Consider the following 22,956-nt stretch of genomic DNA (forward strand, 5'->3'; position numbering starts at 1 on the left):
GGAGGGCTAGTGTTTCTTTCACATCCACTAGCTACATCAGAAAGATGTGTGGGAGAAGCCCAAGCTGGGTATAAATTTTACTTTGGATTGTAGCTGTACTTCACTGGGACTATAAATTTGCTTAAGGATAAGCATACATTTAGGACCTCACAAACTGGAGCCTGCATACAGAAATATCCCTCCCTGAAACCATCCCCAAAGCAGTATGAGAAACCTGCACAATAAACCCCATGCCTGCCAGACAGCCACCTAGAAAATAAACCCCTCTGTGTGATGCCATCCTTCCCAAGGCATGGGAAGGGAAAGATCCCAGAGGCCCCTTGCACACCAAGAGAAAAGGTTGCTTGGTAAAGCAAGTTGCTCTTCTTGGTGCAGCAGGAACTCTGCACCGGAGGAAGAGCCTGGCTCGTGGCAGCTAAACAGGGAAGGGGCTCTTGGAGTGAGTCCGTCTTCCTTTCTTCTCCAGTGGAGGTGCCAAGCTGCACAGAAGTAAATAAAAAGGTGCACAAATTTGTGCTGGTTGTTCGCAGTGGCCAGGGGAAGGGGCGGTCACCAGCTAAGGTTGAGGAGCTGCGGCCTCCAGGAGGATGGGGACCTCCTGGGTTCCCCTCCGGAGGAGGAGGTTCAGGAGCGCTCTACCCCCTGTGCTGAGGCACGGGCAGGTGTGTGCCGAGCCTGGCTGCGGAGCGGCAACTAAGCACCGTGTTCCTACCTGTGCCACGGCCCCTGTGCGGGCTCTCCACAGAGGCAGACGCGGCAGAAGCCTGAGCCCGGAGCTGCCAGGTCCTGCTACCGGTCTCCTGTGCCCGCAGAAGGGCAGGGGTGCCGCCCTGCGAGCGGCGGCCGTTGGGGAGCCCCGCGAGGCGGTTCCCCCACCCCACCTCCACATCGGCGCGAGCGCCCGGCGGCCGTTGGGGAGCCCCGCGAGGCGGTTCCCCCACCCCACCCCCACATCGGCGCGAGCGCCCGGCGGCCGTTGGGGAGCCCCGCGAGGCGGTTCCCCCACCCCACCCCCACATCGGCGCGAGCGCCCGGCGGCCGTTGGGGAGCCCCGCGAGGCGGTTCCCCCACCCCACCCCCACATCGGCGCGAGCGCCCGGCGGCCGTTGGGGAGCCCCGCGAGGCGGTTCCCCCACCCCACCCCCACATCGGCGCGAGCGCCCGGCGGCCGTTGGGGAGCCCCGCGAAGCGAAGCCGCTGACCCCACGGCGCGGCGCGGCGCGGCGGGCGCCGGAGGCCGCCGGGGCGGGGCCGGGGCGGGGGCCGGCGAGGCGCCGCGGCGGCGCTCATTGGCTGTCGCTATGCAGGGTCCGGGGCCGCCCCCGCCCGCCCGCCGCGGTGCGGGGCGCAGCCGGCGGCGCGGGAGCTCCATGGAGGCGGCGGCGGCGGCAGCAGCAACAGATGCGGCGCTGCGGGCCGGCCGCCCCTAGGCGCCCCCGGGCCGCGCTGCGCGGGCGCCGCCGCCCCTAGGCACCCCGCCGCGCCCCGCGCTCCGCACCGGGGAGATGGCCGGGGGCCGGCGGGCGCCGAGCGGCGAGGCGAGCCCGGCGGGCTGCGGGCAGGCCATCGTGTGGCGCAACGTGGTGCTCATGGGCCTGCTGCACCTGGGCGCCGTGTACGCGCTGAGCCTCGTCCCGCGGGCCCAGCTCCTCACCCTGCTCTGGGGTGAGTCCGGCGGCGCGGGCCGCGGCCGGGGGGGCTCTCGGCTCGGCGGAGGGGGGGCGGCCTGCCTCACCGTGCCTCTCCGTGCCGGGGTGGGGGCGTGCAGAGCGGCCGCCCCCCGCCGGGAGCATCGCTGGCGCGGCGCCGCGGCCCCCCCGCCGCCGGGACGGGTGAGGCAGCCGACCCCCCCCCCCCCCCCCCGGGAGGGACGGCCCTGCGGAGCCCAGTGCGGCTTTGGGGGTGGAGGGGCCAGCCGCGGTTTTGTGGGTTTTGGTGCATTTTATTTTCTGAGTTGCCTGCTTTCGGGAGCTCCCGTTGGCTGGATGCTCTTGAGAGTTGAGGCAGGCGAATAACGCCTGCGGTCCGCTCGGAAATCTCGGCGTCTTTTGTTCTGCACCGATACGATCGCTCCCGAGGTGCCATTGTGAGCGTAGCGCCTGGCATGCAGTTGCTGTAGAAACAGAAGACACTCTTTTTCTAGTCACATCAGGCATTTTCTAGCTAAAAGCAGCGTAGAGCAGCTCATATTTCTTTTTAAAAGTCTAATAGAGAACTATTTGGTGTTTCTCTCTTCTGCTCCCTCTTACTGCTTTATAAACACTATGCTTTTCTGCTTTGGTTGGGATTAGAAAATCGCTCTGTTCTTTGTCTCTTTGGAGGGTGGTACATCTTCTGGCTAGAGAAGATTTAAAAGTCTAGAAAGGAGCTGTGATACTCCAGCCATGAGAGACCAGGGAAGCCCAGCTGGGCTTACTGAGATCAAGTGGCTTACTGTGTCTGTCTTCTTGCTAGCTATGGAAAAGTGAAGATTTGGCCTGGGAAAGAGAATATGAAATGTAGCGTCTTTATTTCAATCCTCCAGTGAGGTCCTCTTTTCTCCATGGAAGAATGATGCTGAAAGAAGACCTACATAAATGCACTGCAGTATCATTCAAGTTTTTGGGGGGTTTGTGGGACTGACAGATGGTGGGTGTTAGGTGTCATCCTTGACTGGGCAGAGTTTTAGATCTAGTCATGTATGTGTGGGTGGCCAAGAGGATAAAAACTCGAATGCTACTCACAGCTAGTAGAATTTCCTTGGTAAAGAGCAACTTCACGGTGCTTTTGAGTGAATGGAGAATTTCATGGACCAGGACTCCTTTGTGCTAAGCTGTACAAATACAGGCAAAAAAAAGAAAAGAAAAAAGGTGCCCTATGCTGCAGTGAACTCACTTGACAGCAAATTCAGATCGTTATGTGGTAATCATAGGTAAACCTCAAAAAAAACAGCCAATCAGCTGAAAACCTGAGAAATCAGGCTTACTTATTATACGGTGTTTGAGGAATTCTTAAATATATTTTTCTTTGGCTCAACTTTTCATGTTCTCTCTCTCTCTTATACCCTTAGAAATAGCCTAAATAGCTCATTTACAGTCTAGAAATAACAGGTATATCAAGTACCATCTTCTGAGAATTTTTTTAACTGGGATATTATTCCTGGGTCTCTGGTGGAAACCTGACATTTGGACTAGCTGCCTATTCTGCACAAACCATTTACGAGCATGCTTGATATCAGAAAACATTTGGGGGTGGTTTTGTTTTGCTTAGTTTCCTTCTTTTATGAGCGCTACTATATACTTCTTCCTCCCTCCTACTCCTGGCCATGTTCACATTGGTTTCATAGTTTACCTTGGCTATAGCCTGATGGTGGGGGAAACCATGAGAGCCTGTGTGAGCTGTGCAGCCAGGACGCACAATCTGCAGTCTAATTTCAACCCTTTTAGGTCCTGTAGCATGCAGGCAGGTGGTCCTTCTTTTTACATGTTTTGCCTTTCTGAAAAGATGCTTTGAAATCGTCTCTAATTTCACTGCTTCTTAATTATGGAACTCTTTAAGGCTGGAGCTGGAGGACTGAATTGCCAATTTTAGCCCTCCATCCCCCAAGGTGTTTTTTTTTTTTTCTCCTAGTTGAAATTAAACAGATGTTAAATAATAAACAGATCTCAAAGTCTTTGTAACTTAAAAAAATCCCTTTCTTTCTCAAATAGAGAGCCTCCCATTTCTTGACATCATTATTTTTAACAGTTGCCCTAGAGCAGACCCCTCAGTTTTTACAGGAGTCTGCTGGGTGGTTTTACAAGGGCTATTTAAGCAGGGAGCAAGTGTGTTGGCTCCAGCTCTTCTAGGCCAATCAGCCACGGCATGCTGCTTTGACAGCTGGCTACCAGAGTGGTCTGCCTCCCTCAGAGACATCAAGCAAGGTAAAAATACAGGACCTCTTGCAGAAATGCAGGAGAAGTCACTTATCGGACAAATGTAACTTGCAGGTTCCTGTCATGCTGGAGACTGTGTCTGAGGTCCTTCCATCAGAGTTTCTCAGGGTAGACAAAAGCTGGGTTTCTATTGTTTAAATTAGCAAACCCACTTTACTTCACCCTCTGTGAAAAGAGCAAAGCAGTAAAATTGTGTCAGAGGGAAAAAGGGCACATGAGATTGTCCTCTGCCCTCCTCAACTTTCTGCATCTCCTTTCCTAGTCAGATCAGCTGTAAGGACATCCTTTTTGGGGGCAGTGTGTGTGTGTGAGTGAGTGGAGCAGGACTGTGTGCTGTGGAGGTAGACTGTGCGGTGTTAGGGCAGGGCTGGATGTGGCTGAGAAGTTGTTTGGGTGGTAAGGATGCAGTGGTGGCTGGTACCGAGATGCATATATCTGACAGATGCAGGTAAGAGCTGCAGCCCTTGTTGTATCCCTGCTTGCTTCTCCTCCTTCCCAAGTCTGTCTGGCACTTGGGAAGCTTCCCAGTGATCTTATGCAAGCCACTGAGTTGCTTTGTCCCTCTTTGCCCCCGGTAAGCTGCAGGAACAAGTGGGCAGACAGTGGCTCCTGGTGCCAGCACCAGCATTGGGTGTAACCTCCGGGTGTTTGGAAGGAAGAGGACAGCTTCCCATGACTCATCAGAGCCTTGCTGGCTTTTTACTTTCTCCTCCCCTGAGACATCCACTCCTAGATGGGCTCGTGGCTCCGACAGAGATGGGATTCTTCCCTCCCCCCATGCGGTGCGGGAGCCCTCCTGTTCTTCATGCTTTCTTCTTTTCCTTTTTCACCTCAATCAACTTAGTAATCACTGATTCACCGCTGCACGCTAAGCTGAAATGCCACTGTGCCACCTAGAAAACAGCTGTTCTAGCCAAACTGCGTGCTCAGCAGGACTCATTTCCATTGGTAATTTATTGACATTCATCCAGCTGCACATAATAGACAATGGAAAAATGCTGCCAAGCAAAGGCTTCGTTGGTTGTTTACTCAGGATTTTCTGTACTCTTCTGTTCCCATTGCCTCCTGCACAAACACCTAGAGAGCAGTGCTACAGCTTTTCCTGCCCCATGTGGAAACCACAGAGTTGGGGTTGTGGAAAAGATCCGCGGTAGTGTTGTGGGTGATGCCACCAAGATAACCCAGAGAGCGCTGGGAAGTCAGTTCCCCTTTGAAGGATGTGTAGTTAAACTGGTTAAAATGCAGGCTTTTGGGGCCATCCTCCTCCCTGGAGTTTGGTCCCAGTCCAGACTGAACAACAGCAATAAAATTACTCATATCAAAATTTTCCATGAGCTGGGAGCTCCCTTGACTGGGAGTACAGCAGTTGGTACGTGTGAGCCATCAAGCAGCCTTAGGGTTTGCCCATGGGACGGCCGTGTACCAGTCCTGGCACATCATGCCAGCACTGTGCCTTTGAAATGTCCCTTGCTCTCCCAGCTCTCCCACACTCAGCGGAAGCACTCTCAGCTTGTTTTCCAGTCTGGCTTCTAGTTGAGTGCAGAGCTGGGGGATGTAGAGAAGATGCTGTTGTTTCCCTTTCCCTTCCTACCAAGAGCCAGGCAGCTTGGGATGTGTGGTCTCTCCTTCCTCTTGGTGTTTTACTCTTCATGTCCATGCTGTTTCTTGGCTGACAGCTGCCATTTTGGGACATCTCAGCACCTGGGGTTCCCAGCCTTGGAAGGTGGTGGGAACTGGTGAGGAAACATGCTTCGAGTCTAGTCTACTCCCAAGTTGCACCCATAGGTTTGTTGGGCACAGCCAGGAGGTTTGGTGGCGTCTGCTCCCCGGCAGGCAACATGCAAAAGCACAGAGCACTGTGTAGCCCTGACCCCAGAGCTGGTGCTCTGAGATGCTTCTTCAGTTTTCTTCTTTTCTGCCTGCTTTTGCACTGCTTGGGGCTCCTCTTGCTCAGTGCCCTTTTCAGAGAGCGCTGAAGAGGAGAGATCACGGTTCTCTGCAGCCCCCAGGGCAGTCTTTCCCACCGACTCTCATCGGCACAGGCAGCCATGACCAGACAGAGGGGAGATGGAACAGGTCGGGCAGGATGGGAGCACCCCTCTGTAAGCGGAAACAGAAAACGGGGAGTCATGTCATGGATCCATGGTCTGGGCTGGGAACACCAGGTCCCCAGGAATGAATAAGACTAAGTCATCGGTTTGATTCAAGCAGCGGTTGTGGGGCATGATGGTGTATGTTTATGCATATGAACTCCTGTGAAGGAGTCCTTGCAGCCAGCCAGGACTATGGATATGGCTGTAATTCTGCCTCCTTCAGACTGTAAATGTTGCACATCCTTCCACAGTGCAGTTGTCAGGAAACTGCTGATTGTGTCTCTTCATGGAAGTTGGGAATGCATCATTAAATGATGCTTCTTAAGCTGCAGGCTTTTCACTGCAATCAGCACCTTCCTGTTCCTTCCCTCCTAGGGTATCTGGTTTGGGTTAGGAAAACGACACAACAAATACTCGGAGATCGCTGTGACAGGGAAAGTTGTCAGTACCTTTCACTGCAAGGCCCAGCGTTGCCAATGCTAACAGTTTCTTTGATAGTCCCAGGGTAGCCTGATTTTTCTTAAAGACTGTCCTCTGTGGGATTGCATGATTTGTAAGGGTCTCCGGTTTTGTATGGAAAAAGGCAGTTTTTAGCCTTCATGGAGGGCTTGTGAGGAAGTGCTTTAAGAAGGAGCCCAAGTGGATTATAAAGGATGAAGAAAACAGAAAACAAACTAACCGGCTACTTGTTTGAAAACCTTGCAGTTTTGAAATCTGTCTTAGTAGTATTTCTGGACAGATCTGAGTTGAGGCTGCTGAGCATTACTAGCATTAATGACTTTCGAAAGCTGCACAGCTGTGGCACGTAGATATCTTAGGACAAAAGACAGTCCACTCAGAAACCAGGATCATATCAATGTGCTTTACAGAGCTGCCTGACATCCGAGTGGGCGTCAGTTCACACGCTGATACGACTTGCCGGAGCCTGGGATCGAGGCAGGAGGATGGCATTGTTCTAATTGCGCTCATATGGGAGGGGAGGTTTGTTGCTGTTTTTAACAATGTTTAGGAGACGTTTTAATGCTCTTGAAAATGCCAGATTGATAGTGTTCAGTCTTGGCAGGCCCTGTGCCCCACTTACCCACAGCTTTCCTGCGCACTTCAGTGCTGGCTGTCTGAGAGCACAGGCGGAGTGGTGGGGCTGCCCAGCTGCGGCTGAGCCAAGATGCAAGCTGCTCCCAGAGAGCTCAGGTCTGGGGCCAAATTCTCCTTCCTGGATCCTATCTATAAAAGAGATTAAAACTATTGCAGTCCTAGTGCTTCAGGTTACGGTAGTGCCTAGAGGGCCCTACCAAGATGATCACCTTCATTTCAGCCCAGTGAGAGATCTATGTAATGAGGCACATGTTGCTGTTGTGCACTGCAGATGCAAGTTTTATCGGGCTCACAAATTTCGGAGCAGTCTTGCATATTCTTGAGTGCCATCTACTGGCTTTTTGGTTATTATGTGCTTGGTCGTTAACCATTCTGACGTATACCATTGTTCTCGCTCACAGAAAGCTACCGTTAGGCCAAAAATTCTGTACTGGTGGCTATAAAAAAAATCTTAGCTCCAACAAACTTGCTCTCAGTAGCTCTGAGACCTCTTCAGGGAAAGAAAGTGGAAATGTTATCTCCATTTCATAAATGTGGAATGGAGCCATTTGATTCAAATATCTTTTGCTTTCACTTCTGCGGTCACTCTGCCAGGAACACCGTCCGGGTCCTGCAAGGTGATTCTGCTCAGGTGATTTCAATAGGCAAAATTTTGGGTCCGGAAACAGGTAGCAAGTGCTTTCCTCTTACAGTACTCTGAGGAGGTATCCAAGGCATTCTTGATAGGAGGGATTGGCTAAACAGAACAACCTTATCTCGCCTTAATCTCAAAAGAGGTCTGTCTGCCAGCTCACAGAAGTGCCGCTGACAGTGGAGCAATAAACAGCTCTGAGCAGCTTCTGTGGTATATAGGAAGGCCAGCCTTGTTTCATAGCTCCACCATGCTTTCAGCAATTCATGACTGCAGCTGGTCAACTGGATGAGCAGAGAGTGAAAAGTGAACGTTTAGTATTGCATATCTGAGGGGCAGGTCAACATTGTGGAACAGCCCTGTTTATCTCTGGGGTAAGTTTGGTCCAGCTTTTCCTCTCCTGTCCCCTGTGAAAGCGTGGTTTCACAGCCTTCTCTGTAATAGTCAGGTTCTTGGCTTGTTCCTTCTCTCCTAGCGTCGATAGCTAAATTTCCATTCCTGTCATGGTCTTTGACAGGAACAGAATCTAATCTCAAACAGTGCTTTTATTCTTAGGAATTACAAGTACCCTGGAGGTGGGGTGGCTGTAGCATGTTGTTCCTTAGCCTTTCACGTATGGGAACAGTCTGAACTCTACATCCTCAGTCTAGCTGAGGAACACACCCTCCATTTAGCAATGCGTAGACAAGAGTAGCCCTAGGCTTGTTCCAGATCACTGCTTTGAGATGCCTTGATGTAGGTTATACTCCTGCCAGTCTGATGTTTTCCCTTCCCCAGCGTTCAGTCCTTTCCTATTTTAATTATTTCTGGAGATAACTTCTTAAGACCCTGTCCGTGAACTTCCTGATGTTCAGCTTTAAGTACATATAGTTGTTCCTCATCTTGATTTCATCCGCATTACATTGGCAATGCTCTGTTTGGTTTTGCTCGGTTTTGTGGGCTGCATATTGCATAGGCACCATGAACATGGTAAAGGAATGGAGAAAAAAATCTAACGTCTGTGGGGGCGCAGAGTGTATGCATACTGTGCCACGTCTCCGTAAGATGTCTCCTTCTTCATGTCATCCTTGGGAGGTGCATTCAAGGCATTCAAAAGACATTGTTTGGCAGAGTAAATGGTTAAGCGAATAATGAAGCCTTACGTGGTCAAACACTGGAGTGTTCGCCCCAGGAAGAAGCGCTGCTGGGCCTCCTAGCCCTTGGTTTAGGGTCAGTGCTGTGCTTCCTGGGAACAGGGTTCACTCTAGAGCAGTGCCTAAGCAGTTCTGAGCTGTGCTCCAGGCAAACTAGAAAAAAATCAAATAGTCCTTCCCTCTGAGCTTAGGTTCCCCTATACCGTGAGGGTAGAGATGAGAGCTGGATCCAGCAAAGATGGAAATCCCTGTCCCTCTTCCACAGCCTACTGAATTCAACAGGTATTGTTGGCTTCCTGGGATTTGGATCATGTCTGTCAGTGAGGAAGTGGAAGAGAGCCTGTTGTGACTTATTCTCCCTTGGAGGCTTCCAGATAGAGGCGCACCTTTCAGTGATAAGCTGGAGAGGCCTTTGCAAGCAGCCTCGCTCTTCCCCAGAGCCAGGTGTTCCTGCAGCTGGCTGCCCCCCAACATCTGACGTGTATCCCTCAGAGCAGCCATGGGGACGTGCTTGTTGGTACCAACAGAGCTGCCTGTCTTTACAGCGCAGAAGCCCGTGCGAGGGCTGCAGGATGGCAAGAGCCCTGCCAGCTCCCGAGCCAGTGGAGGGGGGCTCTGGGGCAGGAACAAGGTTTTGTGCCTCCAGCTTTCTGCTGTAATTTAGTTACATAGGGAGGTGGGGATGGCGGTACAAGCTCTGAAGAGTTTCAGTGGATGAGTCAAAATGAGCTTTGCTACAAGTGGAAGGAGTGCATTGTTCAGAGTTGTATCAGCATCAGGGAAGGTCTCGTGGGGCTGGGAGCATACTGGATGCCTCTACTCCAGGAGATGCCACCAGCAGAGCAGTGTGATCCATGCTGGCCCACTTCTCTGGGACTTCTGCAGTTGCTGTCAAGGAAGGAAAAATACTGCCTCCTCCTCTGAAAGGACAGGCTATAAAATGTCAGCTTGCTCACCAGAACTTAGTATGCATCCTCACCACTGTCGCTCCGCCTTCCCTCCCTGCAATTACTGTTGCACTTGTAATTAACACTGATGTTATAATTGAAGCCAAGCAGTTTCTTGCAATCAGTTTTTATTTTTACCATGTAGGCTAACAATCAAATGTGCTGCCCCACTGGAGATCTGGCATGCTAAAAATTACGGTACTAAACAAGGCAAGACTGATAGGGAAGAGAGGGCTGTTTGTCAGATGTTGATGTCGAAAATCCTGTGAGCTATTTGTGTTGTACAGGGACCTCAGCACCCGGAACATTGGCAATTCTGGAAGGAGGGTGAAATGAGGAGGTTTCTTGACACATTTTTGGCTGGTGACTCCTCAGACGACGTTCTGAATGGCTCAGAATATAATCGGGTGGTCTTGGCAAATGAGGGGGTTGTTCTTGATTGGACTTTCTGATAGCCTGGCTCTTTGGCACTGTTCTCGAGCTGGTTTTGTATTGCTGAGTGTTCAGTATCATCCCTACCCCAGCACTGTTGAAAAGCCTTCTCTCTGTCTGTGGGATCCAGCTGTGTTGGTGAAAGTGGTTGCAGTATCCTGGCTGCTTCTCCCTTGCACTCCGCATATGGAGCAGTTCGTGTGCTGATTCCTATCCTGTCCACACAGCTGGATCTGGGCAGGGATTTCTCCCTAGGCCCATAGATCTCATTTCAGAAGTAAGGAGAACAGCAGTGAGGCACTTAGTAGCAATTTGCACTGCTCTGATCAGCAGTAGCCGCAGCCCAGGGCAGGGGAGGCCACACACGCTCACTGTGCTCTCCTGGGCTCTTCCAGGGCTTGGAAAGAAGCTGGAGGCAAAGGAATGGCCAGGGTAGGACAGAATGTTTTTGAGGCTAATTTAATGTCCTTCATAACTGGAGGGGAAAAGTTAGAAGGCAGAAGGGGTGCAACCAATGTACAGAAGTGCTTGGGCAGAGAAGAAAAAGCAGGTCTTCATGGGAGGAGTGGAAATAAACTGTTTGGGAACTGTCTGTGCCTGAGGTCAAAGGAGAACAATCCTGGGTTCCTGTTTGGAGGTGAGTGACTCGGGCTTCGTGCCTGCAGGCAGGAGCAATGGGGTCTTTCCTGGCTGTGTTCCTCTGGCACACGTTTCCCAGTTTGACTGTGGGATCCTTGAGGCAGGGACAGGCTTTCAGTGAGCATCTTGTCCACACTGCAGAGGATGGCTTGCCCTCCCTCTGCAAGAACCGCCTAGTTCAGGGGTGTTTGTTCTTCCCCATCCTTGCTGTACTTTGTTCATCTGCTCTCCTGGGACCTGGCCAACTCATCCCTGAGCCTTGCTCCTTGATCGAGGTTGAGCCTCTTGTTTCTCATCTTGGCAGCAACAGGAATAACATTGCATCTTCTGCCTAAGCATCCTCCTCCTCTGCCACAGCATGGAGGAAGTTTTAGCCTTGCTTGCAGGACAGAGGTTTGTTTTCATAGCTCACCTATTTTCAGGAGTACTTGGCCAAACTAATCACTGAGCAATTGAATGAATTGGGGAATAATCTGCATGTTGTTTGTGGAAGCCTTGGTAAGGACACACGCATCTGGGCTGGAAAAGTGACTGACTGTCTCACTTTCACATGTCAATAGTAAACTGCATGCAGAAATCAAGTGTTTCATCCAAATCAGAAAGAGAAATCATGTCTGAGAAAAATCGTACTCGTCTTAGAAACAGATGGAAAGCTTTGTATTAAGCTTTCGAGGCTACTCTGTCATCAGAGAAAATAAGTACTACTTATATATATAAGTACTTATAAGTACTTATACTGACAGTCAAAAGTTCTTTGAACTGGGTGGAAACCTGATGTGAGCTGGCGTGACCGTCTAACCGGAGTTTCAGGATGGTGCTCTCGGTCCTCTCTCTTTGGAGGAGAACTCTGTTTTTCCAAGAGGAAGAATGGCCTGGTGGTAGAGCAGTAACTACAAATGTTAAAAGGCTGAATTTGAATTTTGGGGCATTTTAAAAGAGGAAGTACTGAATCTTGCAAACCCTCAGTTACTTGGTCATAAATACTTCCAGACCATTGGAGATAGGAAACATATATGTGCTGGGTAACGGTGCGGGTTGGAAGTGGCAGCTTGTCTTATGAAAATGTCAGCAACTCCTCCTTTTCTTGGGGGAGGGAGTATAAGAAAGGGTTTTCTTTTTTTTCCTTTTATTTTTTATTTTTTGACCAGCGCCACCAGAGTATGACTTCTTCCCAGAATTCATTTGGCTATTGGTGTGGAAAATAAGATCTGTGTAGTCAACTTAAGCAATTAGTTGGAATGACGGTACTAGGTGATGGTTTTCTGTGCGAACTGCTCCTTGCCCTGCTGAAGTTAGTTAGTCAACTGCGCTGCTGAAGTGAAGCAGGCCTGCGAGCGTGGTCAGACCTCCTCTCAGCAGTCGTTGCAAGACTCTCCTTGTGTGCATTTGGCTTTGGCTCAGACCTTTGGCGCGGAGGGAGAGACTCGCGTGTTTGGGTTGGCCAAAAGCTGCCTGGCTGCCGTTCAGCAGGCAGATAAAACGGGCCTCCTTTGCGGCACGTAGAGAGGTGGTTGTGGAAAGGGCAAAAAAAAAAAAATTACCAAAAAATCGTGCTGGGTAGGTGGAGACCCTGTGTGTGGGCCCTTTCTCCAGGCCAGAACCTGCTGCGGGAGCAGAGCCTTGGCTAGGACTGTTTCGGCTGGCTGGCGTGAGGTGAGTAATCATCCGGGCAGCGGGGAGAGCAATCATCCGGTGAGCGCCCCTGGAGAGCTGACGGCATCGGCCTGCCCGGGCTGTCGCCAGCCTTTGTGCTGGAGACAAAGGCGTCCTTCTCTCCTCCGGGTACAATCCTTTTACTTGATTGCTCTGGGTAACTTACCTGCCTGCCACATGTTCGGATGGATGCAAAAGGCTTGTGTCTTTTATTTTTAATGAGGTATAATGCTTTCAGCCTGGCTCTGAGGCTCAGACTACCAGAAAATTAGAAAATGGGGAAAGGCCATTTTTTCTCAATAGGTTTTTCTCTGAGAGATATTTTGTTTTGGAGAAGGGAGAAAAAGCTGCAGGAGCTGACAGTACACATGTAAAGCAAGCACAAAGTCAAGATGCAGTTACACAGAGGGACAGCAGCATGGTCCAGAGTCTGAAGCCTCCAGAAGTTAAAACCAGCCGGAGCTCTGCTTTGGCAACTGCTGGCTGGCGTAGGAGGGCACTATGAATTGGAGCAGGGTCTGAGATGGCTCTGTCTTGCGCTCAGGATCCCATTCAGCATGGTGCTGGGGTAGAGCTGCTGCTGCCTGCTCTGAACTGTGGCTGGAGACCCAGCAGTTCAGAAGTGAATTGCTCCTTGCAGGCACCTGCTCTCTCATTGTGCCTTGTGCCGAGACACTGAAAAAGACAGAAGCTTTCGGGCTACCCAAATAATGATGGATTTGTGGCAAGCCATATCTTTGTTTTTAATAGGGCAGAAGCTGCTCTTCTCTGGCTCTGTGCTTTGGGTGGTCCTGCCAGTGTGCACAGAGTGAGTGGGGGGGATAAGGTGATTTGCCCCATGGTGCAAACAGCTGGGCACCAGGCAAGCTTGGGCTGCTGATCAGCAGGGCTGCTAAATAACTCATCCTCGTTCCCAGAGGCAGAGCTGTGTGCTGAATGCATGTCTCCGGAGCTCCGTGCTCTATTGGCTTAACCACACTCTTTCTTTCCTTCTGTCCTTGAAAAAAGAGACAAAAATGGTGCTGCTTCTTTGTTGGCATTTCTTGAGCACTTAAAAACCTCTGGAGCCCTAGCCGGTGTATGGATTGAGGACAGCAGTGAGGTCACTGGGAGAGAAGTGAGATCTGCTGATTGTTTTGTGATGATGAACGATTTGACTGAGCTGAGAAGAAGCTACACAGAAACATCAGAAACTTCAGAGGAATCGGAGTATCTTTAGGCCTTTTCTTTTGATCTAAAAATACGTATAAACTGTTCAGCATCTTAGCGCGGTTTTCAGTTGCTGGTGAATTCAGGGAGTCTGTATTTGCTTCCTAGGGGAATTTTAGTATTCTCTGGCATGTTTGCTGTCAGCCGTGATTTCCGTTGCTCTATTGGCTTTATTTATGTCACATTGGCTGCAGTTGTCAATGCGAACGTTTCTGCTATTCCAACCGGAATAAAGTCTTTTGTATGTTCAGCCAAAAGGCCTGGCTCTGGGGTTTGTTCCTGAAAATGCTTACGCAGGCATGTGCATCCAGGCAGAGATAGCCTGGATTTCACTGACCTGGTGATGGCTGGGCCAAGAGAATGCGACAGATGGCTTCTCCTGGACTTCTTCCACGACAGTACAGGGCTGCAGGAGAGGGGCCTCCTCTAAAGTCATTTTTACTGCAGCTCTAAACCTGTGCTTACCCCTTGGTGTGCTTCATCTTATGTCTTTCTCTCTCAGTTCAATTTAGAGCAGCTCAGAGGAAGTTTAGATCTAATTTTAGATGAACCTGCTTCTGGCCTTAGATTTCACACATCTAGTTTTCACATGAATGCACTGCTCCCTGTGAGGATTGGCATGCACTTTATAGTGGGTGGCTTGGGGAATTGGTGCTGCTGCATGGTGGTGCTTTTTAATTCTCAGCTGCTAGTTTGAATCCAGCCCAAGGTGCTTTTGATGCCAGCCTTTGATAGTTCAGCAGGGCTCAGTGAACAGTGGGTTAGCCATTTCCCTGCGTCTGCTAGCAGAGAAGTGTTTACTTCCCAGAGACCCTGGGGCCAGAGCACTGATTCAACATTTCTTCTTGGTAGCAAATTAGGGACTAAAGTGGGAAATTTCTCCCTTCTTAGTGTATGTAGTTCCAGGTCAGTAAGTCAGACTTTCTTGACAGGGTGATGTGGATAAAGTGCAGTGATTTTGCTCCTCACATCTCTTCTGCATAGGAGTTTTTTTCTCCAGGGTTGTACTGGAGAGTGATGGAAATGGAGATGTATACTGGAGATTTGAGTGTTAACCCTGGCCCTGCCACCAATGCATTTATTGGTGTGTTTTAAATGAGATTTTCAGAGAGACAAAGTATTGGTCTAATTCATTCTTTCTTCTTAAGGTCAGCCAAGGCATTTCGAAAAAGATAACAAAAAAGGTAGTATTATCCAATTGCAGTGCAAAAAGATCGGGTAGTACCAGGCAGTATGAAATGAAGTTATTTGCTGTGTTTTGTGTGTGAGCCCCGAGGTTGAATCGTGAAGAATTTTCGACTGTTGTCAATGGGACTAGTTAGGAGGAGGATTTGTGCAGTGTTCGGAAGAAGCCCAAGTGTGGTGCAGCTACTGAAATGGATGGCAAGTGCTGTCCTTGATTTCAGTGGGGATCGATATAGGGAAAGTGCTTTCCCTGGTTTGGTCGGATTAGTTAGTGTCGCTCACTAGTCCTAATTCTACCAATGAATAACAGCAAAACCCCAAGTGAAGAACAGAGGGTAGATACAAGATATGCAGGTGTAATTTAATTTTTAAAATGCAAAAAAAAATCCTAACGGTAGGATATGGAAGTTGTGCCAATTACATATTTATGGTGATCAGTTAGTTTTGCAACACTGCCTTTGTGCTTGAGCAATGAACCCTTTGTATTTCTCATGCAGTTCTTGCAGCCTGATAGAAGATCTGGGGTTTTTACACAACAGGTTATTAAAACCTGCTAGCAAGCAGTTTCGACCTGGCTGAATAAATAGAGGCAAAATTACCATTGGGTAAATTCACAGATGTTCCACGCAAGTCCCTCTTGTTTTCACTTCCAAATTGATATTTGTATAAATAAGTCAAGTTGTGGCATCCCTCTATATGTAGCTCTCCAGCCTTCTTGTAAAGGGAGGGACAAGTTGGCTTGTGCTGAGATTAAAATCTCCTGCCAGGCTTTGTCACGCTGAGGTTTGCCTGAGACTTTTCTGGCTATTCCAGCTGTGGAAAGGGTATTTCCACCAAATAGTGCCCTGTCACAGGACATCTTCATCATACAACAGCATTTCTAAGGTGAGTTGTTTTCAGCTGGCCTATGGTTGAGAAGATTGCAGCTAATGTAACTTTATGTTTACAGGTGAAGCGCAGCCCTTGTGTTTATTAATTTTGCTTCCCCAAGCAAAAGATGTGCTTTCATGGCCATTAGAGTCACTAGAATTCACTTCTTTGAGAAATTAATCTCTTCTATACCCATAGCATCTTGCCCTCCTGATCTGTGAAATCCTAGAGACACTAGCGGTGTCTCAGTGTGTCTGCAAAAACTTATATACCTTTACTGAATGTAACTGCGAACTCTCCCATCTGGGCTGGGAATGAGTCAGATCTCATAGGCTAAGCAGTGTTGGGAATGTCATCGTCTGGCAGCGAGACTTCCAGCAGAACTTGGGTGCTGTATACTTCTGAAACTGTCCTCAAAATGATGGCAGTCTGGAGAGCTAAGGTACTTGCACAGCTTTAACCATCATTGCCACTAAAAGCCTAAAACGCTAATCAAGGAAGAACTCTCTGAGCAGACAAAAAATTTTGCAGATTGTGAGTGGGGCCGTGCAGAATTGCATCGGGGGTTGGTAGGAAGCAGCCATGCACATAGGCCATACACAGAGCTTGGGAGAAAGGGAATTGCAACCAGAAATCAGATAGACTCCAACAGGAGGTGCAAACAGCGTGCATTTTTATGGCGGGAGTATGCACAGGTTTCAGCCTCCCTGTTGCTTGCGAGGATGAGCGCCCGGCTTTCTCTGCTAGCTCATTATCTTTCTGCCTGCAAGAGCCCCTGCTGCATGGGGTGCTCCAGGGAGATGGAGAAGGTGCTCGGCAGTCCAAAGAGGGTTCTGCCAGGCCTGGACGAGGTCGTCTGCCTGCTGACTTGAGGCCATGGGGTCCCCAGTTGCTGAAGTCCGTGTTAGGGCTGCAGGTGTCAGTAACAAGGGCCAGTCCTAGGAGAGAGTGATGTTCTTGCAGCTTGTTCTGAGCTCTCTTTGCAGGGATTTTGCACCAATGCAGGACTAAGTGGGGCTGACATCCTTGGAACGAGGTGTGAAACGAAGGCCTTGACCCTTGGTGGTTATCTTGATAAAAGATTTGTCGCCCTCCTGCTAAGAGGAACTGTGATAACAGCTCTGGGACAGCCTCCAACTTTGCTAATTCCTTTCCACGTACTCTGTGCAAAGTATGGCATCTTAATGTCCACCGGCGTGGAGGTGCTGCTGGTGCAAGCAGTAACCCGGCTGCATTGTGCAGGAGCCTGCGCCATGGTTTCTCCGGTCCGTACACCCCAGGCAAGAATAGCTGCTGTCTTCGGCAGCAACTCCAGCCCTCCCGGTGGCTGCCCTCAGCCCCGCTCTGCCCTGGCCCAGGGTGTGCGCAGGCTCGGGGTCAGGCTTTCACAGCGGCCCTCAGTCACGTTCCTGAGCTTGCAGCTCCAGAGCGCCTGGTGGCTCCAGCCCTCATGCACAGCCAGGCCCTCCTAGAGACGGCATGGCGTGGCCATAGCGCTCATCTCCTAGCGGAGGCTGCCGGCCTAACCTGCTGCCAGCCCAGCCCGTGCCTCCTGGTTAACTTTGCTCCGTGTGCTAAGTGTGCAGCAAGCCCTGTAGGATCTCGTGATACAGTGTGTGCCCTGACATTTTTACTGACTGAAATGTAGAATGAAGACTGAAATGTAGATCAGTGTTGTGGACTCCACAGTTAAAAATATCCTCTGTCCCTCAGGTATATCTTTCCCTTGAACATATATGCCACTTTCCATACGCAAGTGATCCCAAGAGGAAAAAAGATCCCGTTGCATTTTCTTCATGCTCTGTCCCATCACAGCAGAGTTTGCCTCAATGCGAAGAGTCATGTAATTGGATTTGCAATAAGAAGCTCCTCTTCTGTGCCCCCTCCTCCCTCCCTCGGGCCAGTTCGGGATTTGACCTGTGTGCTCATCATTAACATGACAATAGCAGAGCTACTTGTAGAAACAGGATCAGAAAAGAACTAGGCAGGGATGAACTTCCCTATGACTTCCCTAAGATAAGGGTTGTGGGTCCTGGGGGATTGCAAGAGAAATGGACCGTAGCCTGCAAGCCCTATCCACTTTCTTTCTCTGAATAGAAATTCATCTTACCACTGTTGGAGAAAAAGTATTGGACTAGATGAGCCTTCTGTCTTATTGGAAGAGCTAGCGCTTTCCTCCACGTGTTGTTTCCATCTTTGGTACTGATGAGACAGAGGTGATCTTAAAGTTCCTGCCCTAGTTTCCTGTCGCTTTGTGTAGTAAATCTCTGTGCTGCCTAAACTAACATTTTTAATTGTTGGACTTAAAAGCTGAGTCAATGCTTTGCTGTGTCAGGACCAGAAAAACACTTGTTGCATTTTGTAACAAGAAAGCAAGGTTGAATGTTCACAGAACTTGCCTAATCCCAAAATCTCTTTGGAAAATGGGGCTGCGGCGGGATCTATGTTCAGTACTGCTTGCCCAGACTGAACTATGAGAATGTAGGGTTTCCGGGCCCATACCAGTTTTGAAGCAGTCATCTCGCTGTGTTTGAATGCAGTGTCCAAAACCCTTAGCTTTGCAAGGGACTATAAGATTTTCGTCCATGTATGAGAGAGATACTACCGGTGAGACTGGCAGGGGCTGCAGAGCAAGCGCTGATTGTCTTTCCTGCTCTTGGCCCGGCTGTCCCCTGCAGAAGGTAAGGGAAGGTCTGTCTTCACAAGAAGGAGTTGCAAGCAAAGGGTGTGAGTTAATGCCAAGCTCTGTGTGTTCCCATCCCACAGGAATGATTGTATGACATTATTCTGTATTTTAAAGCATGTTTTACATATTGACATTAGCAACATTTTGAATGTGTAATTGATTTTGTTTTACAACTGCTATTTTTATAACTGGTGTTCTGTCCCTCAGAGATGACGCTGATTGAGATGATTGCAGTTTGTTCTGTGTTACTAGATTATGCTTGACTTGGGCAATGTGCAGGTAGGTGCTATCTGATCGTGTCTTCTTGTAATCTGTGCTTGCGAAGGATATCCAATTATTTCATCTCTTTCAGGAGCCAGTATTGTCTGCTCGGATGTGCAGACTGAACCCAGTGCTTGTTGGATTTCTTGTTTTGGTTGATTTGCTTTTTTATAACCAGGTAAAAGTCAGAACCAAACTGGAATCCATTGGGTTCACTAATGTAAATGTGTATCACAGCTCTAAGTTGGTCTCAGGTTTCAGAAAGAGATGGGCTTCTAATTTTGGTGTTCAGCGTACAGCAGAGAGGCTGCAGTTGAATTTTTTTCTTTTTAGAGCAAAGGAACTACTTACAACTAAGGATGATGTCTTGATGCCACTGAAATTGCTACAGACTGTGGCAGTATCCCCTATATCTTCATAAGAGGTTGGCCACTTGGACACACAGATTTTCATTTGAGTATGGCACTTGGTATAGTAGTGCTTTTTTGGAAATCTAGCTGTGCTAAGGGCATGATGAGCTGTTCTGAAAAAGGTGGCCCAAATATTTGATGCTGTTGATCTCCCATCCCATGCATTTTTAAACAACTTGCCTGGTATAGTTTGCATTGCCTCTCTTGGACTGTGACATGATACCCTGTGCCTGCAGTTCAAAATCACACTGATGTCTTTTGCTGCCTTATCATATTGCAAGCTCAGAATATTTTATTCGCTGTTGGTGATCCTCCTTGCAGGTTACCGCTTCCCCAAGCATCTCATTCTCATTGCAGATCCCTGTCTGCAGTTATCGCCCCCTGAGCTACATTACTTTGCTTTTTCTATCCAGGCAGAATCTCATTTTGAGCTTTACTTTCCCTGTTTATGCGTGGATCTCTTTGTGTTTCTTAGCTCTCTCGCTGCTGCTCCAAATTTAGCATCATCTGCAGTTGTAATTAATATGCTGTTTGCCTTTGTTTCAGGTCATTAATAAGGATGTTGAATAAAAATCTTCTGCCTATTGATTCTGGCATGTTCCCATAAATAGCATCTGTGCACAGGCAGAGTGTACTTCGGAGCCTAGCAACCCGCTGGCTCCCTGTTTGCACAGTAGTTTAACCTCAAGTATATTTTCTCTTTTGCATCTTCTCCCTGTCCCTGTGCACCATGGTGGTGTGGTTCTCTCCTTTGTCCTTTTGCACAGGCTTACTGCTGTTTTCTATCTATCTTCCTCTTCTTCCTCTTTGTTTCCTCTCATATGCTTCTTCCTTTGCTCCAGTTCAAAAGTATTTTGTATCAGCTGTGCTCTATTGAGTGAGCTCCTGGTTGGAAATGCTCCTGTCGGTGCTTATGCTTGCGCAGAGCTCATTTCTGCAGGGCTCTGAGCAGGGAAATGTGGTGCCTGCCTAAGGGAACGATGTGATGGAGCCCTGGTTGCAGGGGAGGCACTTTACACCGGTTTATTCCATTGAAGTGTAGCTTCTGGGGAGGTGTATAAGACATTAAAAGAGGGAAGTAAAATTCCTGAGTTGAAGAGAATAATTCTGCCATGAGTTCTCAAAGGAGAAAGAATAGGAAGAAGCAAGAGAGAACCCACTTAAAATCTTTGCTCTAGTGGATTAATTTGTCCATCTTTGGAACAAATCCTGATTTACCATCCAGTCAAAGGCAGCTCTAGCTCAGTGTTTGAGTCCTGTGGCACAGAGCTCTTTGCACAGGCTCTGCAATTTCATGACTTGCGCACAGTGAGCTGCTGCTGGTCATAGTTGCCTTTGAAACCCAAACCAGTGAAGAACAGCACCCAAGTCTACCAGACCTGCAGCAAGCCCCAAACCTGCCTGCATCTTTTTGGGTCTTACATTTGGATGGTCAGTGCAGCCCTCCTGCTCGTGCCCAAAGGGGAAGTGCACTGGGAGGGCTGAGCTGATGAAGAGAGGAATTCCCAGCTAGCTCGTGGGCCTGTCTGCACAGAGGTGGGCACCCCTCCTGGCTGTAACTAGCACCTGGGCTGGCAGAGCTGACAGCTGTGGATATGTCCCCGAGCATTGCCAAGGGCAGGGCTGGAGGGAACAGACATCACATGCTGTAAAAGGAGGTCAAGAGGCCAGGATTTCTGGGGAACTATCCTGAAGCCAGTATGTTCAGATAAATGGGAGAAAAAATGGATTTGTTTGGAGCTAGAGCACCTGTTATCTTCACTTTAAACAGACAGTGACTCAAGGCCAAACCATAGCCGGTTTAGATCCTCCAAAGCTATGCAAGTCTGGGGCCTTCACCACACTTCAGGGCCAAGCCAGCCATTGCTCTGGGGAGTAACCAGACATGACACACCGTGTTGAGGTGTTTCCCCTGAGCCAGCCCCTCGTGTATGTCCGCATGAACCCTGCAGCATGCTAGGGGTGAGGGAAGATGCAGAGGTATGCTGGTGTGATGTGTGCCTAATAACAAGAGTATTAGTATTTAACAGAGCAGGTATGAATTCTCGTGGTTAACAGAGTAACCAAGAACTGATGCTGAGAAGGAAACTGCTTTTGGGGCCACATGTGGCAGAAGAGGAGAAACCTGCTGCAGACGTAAGGCATGCTTTTATCCTTGCCGGCTGCAGAGCCCTGGAATAAGTGTCGGGATGCGTTCCCAGCACAGTAGCCCACTTCTGCTCCATGCCAGGGAGATGGCTCTGTGCCAGAGACTCAGTGAAGCAGAGGCTCCACAGTGCTCTCAAACCGTGATTGAGGTAAAACTCCTTCAAGCTCAGCACAAGCAATCAGAAAATGGCTTGAAAGGATCCTTCTCCTCTCCCTTTGTCTTCAATATGAAACTGTGAGCATCTCTGTCTTACTTTTCACAACACCAAAAAAGAGACAGAGTGGAAAGATGACCATGCGTGTGGAAAGATGGCCATGCATTTCTGCTGGCTGCCCTAGCTGTGTGCCGTATGGCGTGTGAGAGGGAGCAGGAGATGGGAGAACAGGGCCATGGGGTGAAGAGCAGAGAAGCTGTACAGTCAAGTACCTTATTGGGAGCAGAGTGGGGAAGCGAAAGGAAAGGACTTAGATTTTCGCCTGGAGACACAGCATCCCTGGGGAGCCACCTGAGCGTGCAGCTCTGCCATCTCTGTGCTGGCTGGAACTGGGGAAGAGCTGACATCGCTGCCTCTCAGGAGGGCTGTTTGCTCGGGGACTACCCTGAGAGTTGGTCTCAGCTGTCTGTCTCTTTTGCCAGAGAGGGACAGGCTACCAAGCGGCCCTGGGAGGCCCTGGAGCAGGCATGGTCTGCGATGAGGTGTGCCTCGCGTTGCTCTCCATGCTCCTCAGGCGCCGCTTGTTTCCCTAGCAGGGCGTTCTGTGCAGTCGGTGTTGGGGCTGGCTCGGCCTCCCAGCGAGGACAGCCCAGTGGACATGCCTCTTGGCCTGGTAGCTGGGCATCTTTGAGGGGTCGGGATGCCGTCAGCTTGCTGTTGCCTCCTTTGTATCACGGCCGTTTGCTGACAGCCTCCTCCGTCATGCTCCAGCACATCCCTCTCCTGTGCTTTGCTTCTGCCAGCTCTGCAGCACCAGACTAGGGGAGGAAAAGCAGTATATTATGTCTCCTCAACAGGATTATCATCTGTGCTCTGAATTCAGAGTCTGCAGCGCTCGCGGTGGCCTGCGATCATGTGTGAAGCCAATATATAGGAGCAGAGAGATAGCACAGCTGGGTTCTTAGTTTGTAGGTTAAGCTTGAAATGCTGCAGTTTGAGTCTGTGTGTGTGATTTAGCTTCAAAAAATCAGCCCAATTGCAGAATTAGCTCACAAATCTAGAAAACTAATTTGGCATTTTTAGCTGTTTCCTCCTTATATATTAAGTTCTTAATTAAAAAAAAAAAAAAAAGTATTGTTGAAGTGACTGGATTCCAAATTGTTTATTGGTCTTTCTCTTGTTTTTTTTTTCCTTTTTCTGCAATACCTATGGATTTTTTATTCATTACTACTTAGGAGGTGTCTTCGATTACAAATCTAAGAGGAGTTTTCCATATAAACGAAGCTTTTAACAGAGCTTTTCTCCACAGTGTAATCCTTTTATATGTTTCATGGAGGGGTTCACTTCAAAAAGGTTAGCCAGGTAGATAAGTAGTGGCTCTCTTCTCATATAGTTACTGTAGCTATCATTACTGTACATTAATAATGTAAAATCAAATGGTTTATAACCTGATTTCTGGTTTGAGTTCATAATTTATTCTGCAAAGGAAAGCTTG

The 22,956-nt window shown here is 49.2% G+C and overlaps 1 protein-coding gene across 1 annotated transcript in view; it reads left to right on the forward strand.

Annotated features, from left to right (window-relative positions):
* Window positions 1–1,434: 1,434 nt before the first annotated feature.
* The window catches only part of SCD5 (stearoyl-CoA desaturase 5), a 39,316-nt gene continuing 17,794 nt past the window's right edge, over window positions 1,435–22,956 (forward strand). The window contains exon 1 of the mRNA XM_067297058.1: window positions 1,435–1,665. Coding sequence (XP_067153159.1) covers window positions 1,506–1,665 — 160 coding nt within the window. The 5' untranslated portion in view covers window positions 1,435–1,505. The remainder of the gene's footprint in view (window positions 1,666–22,956) is intronic.

The sequence above is a fragment of the Apteryx mantelli genome, chromosome 5 (assembly GCF_036417845.1).
Source record: "Apteryx mantelli isolate bAptMan1 chromosome 5, bAptMan1.hap1, whole genome shotgun sequence".
In the NCBI taxonomy this organism is placed as follows: domain Eukaryota; kingdom Metazoa; phylum Chordata; class Aves; order Apterygiformes; family Apterygidae; genus Apteryx; species Apteryx mantelli.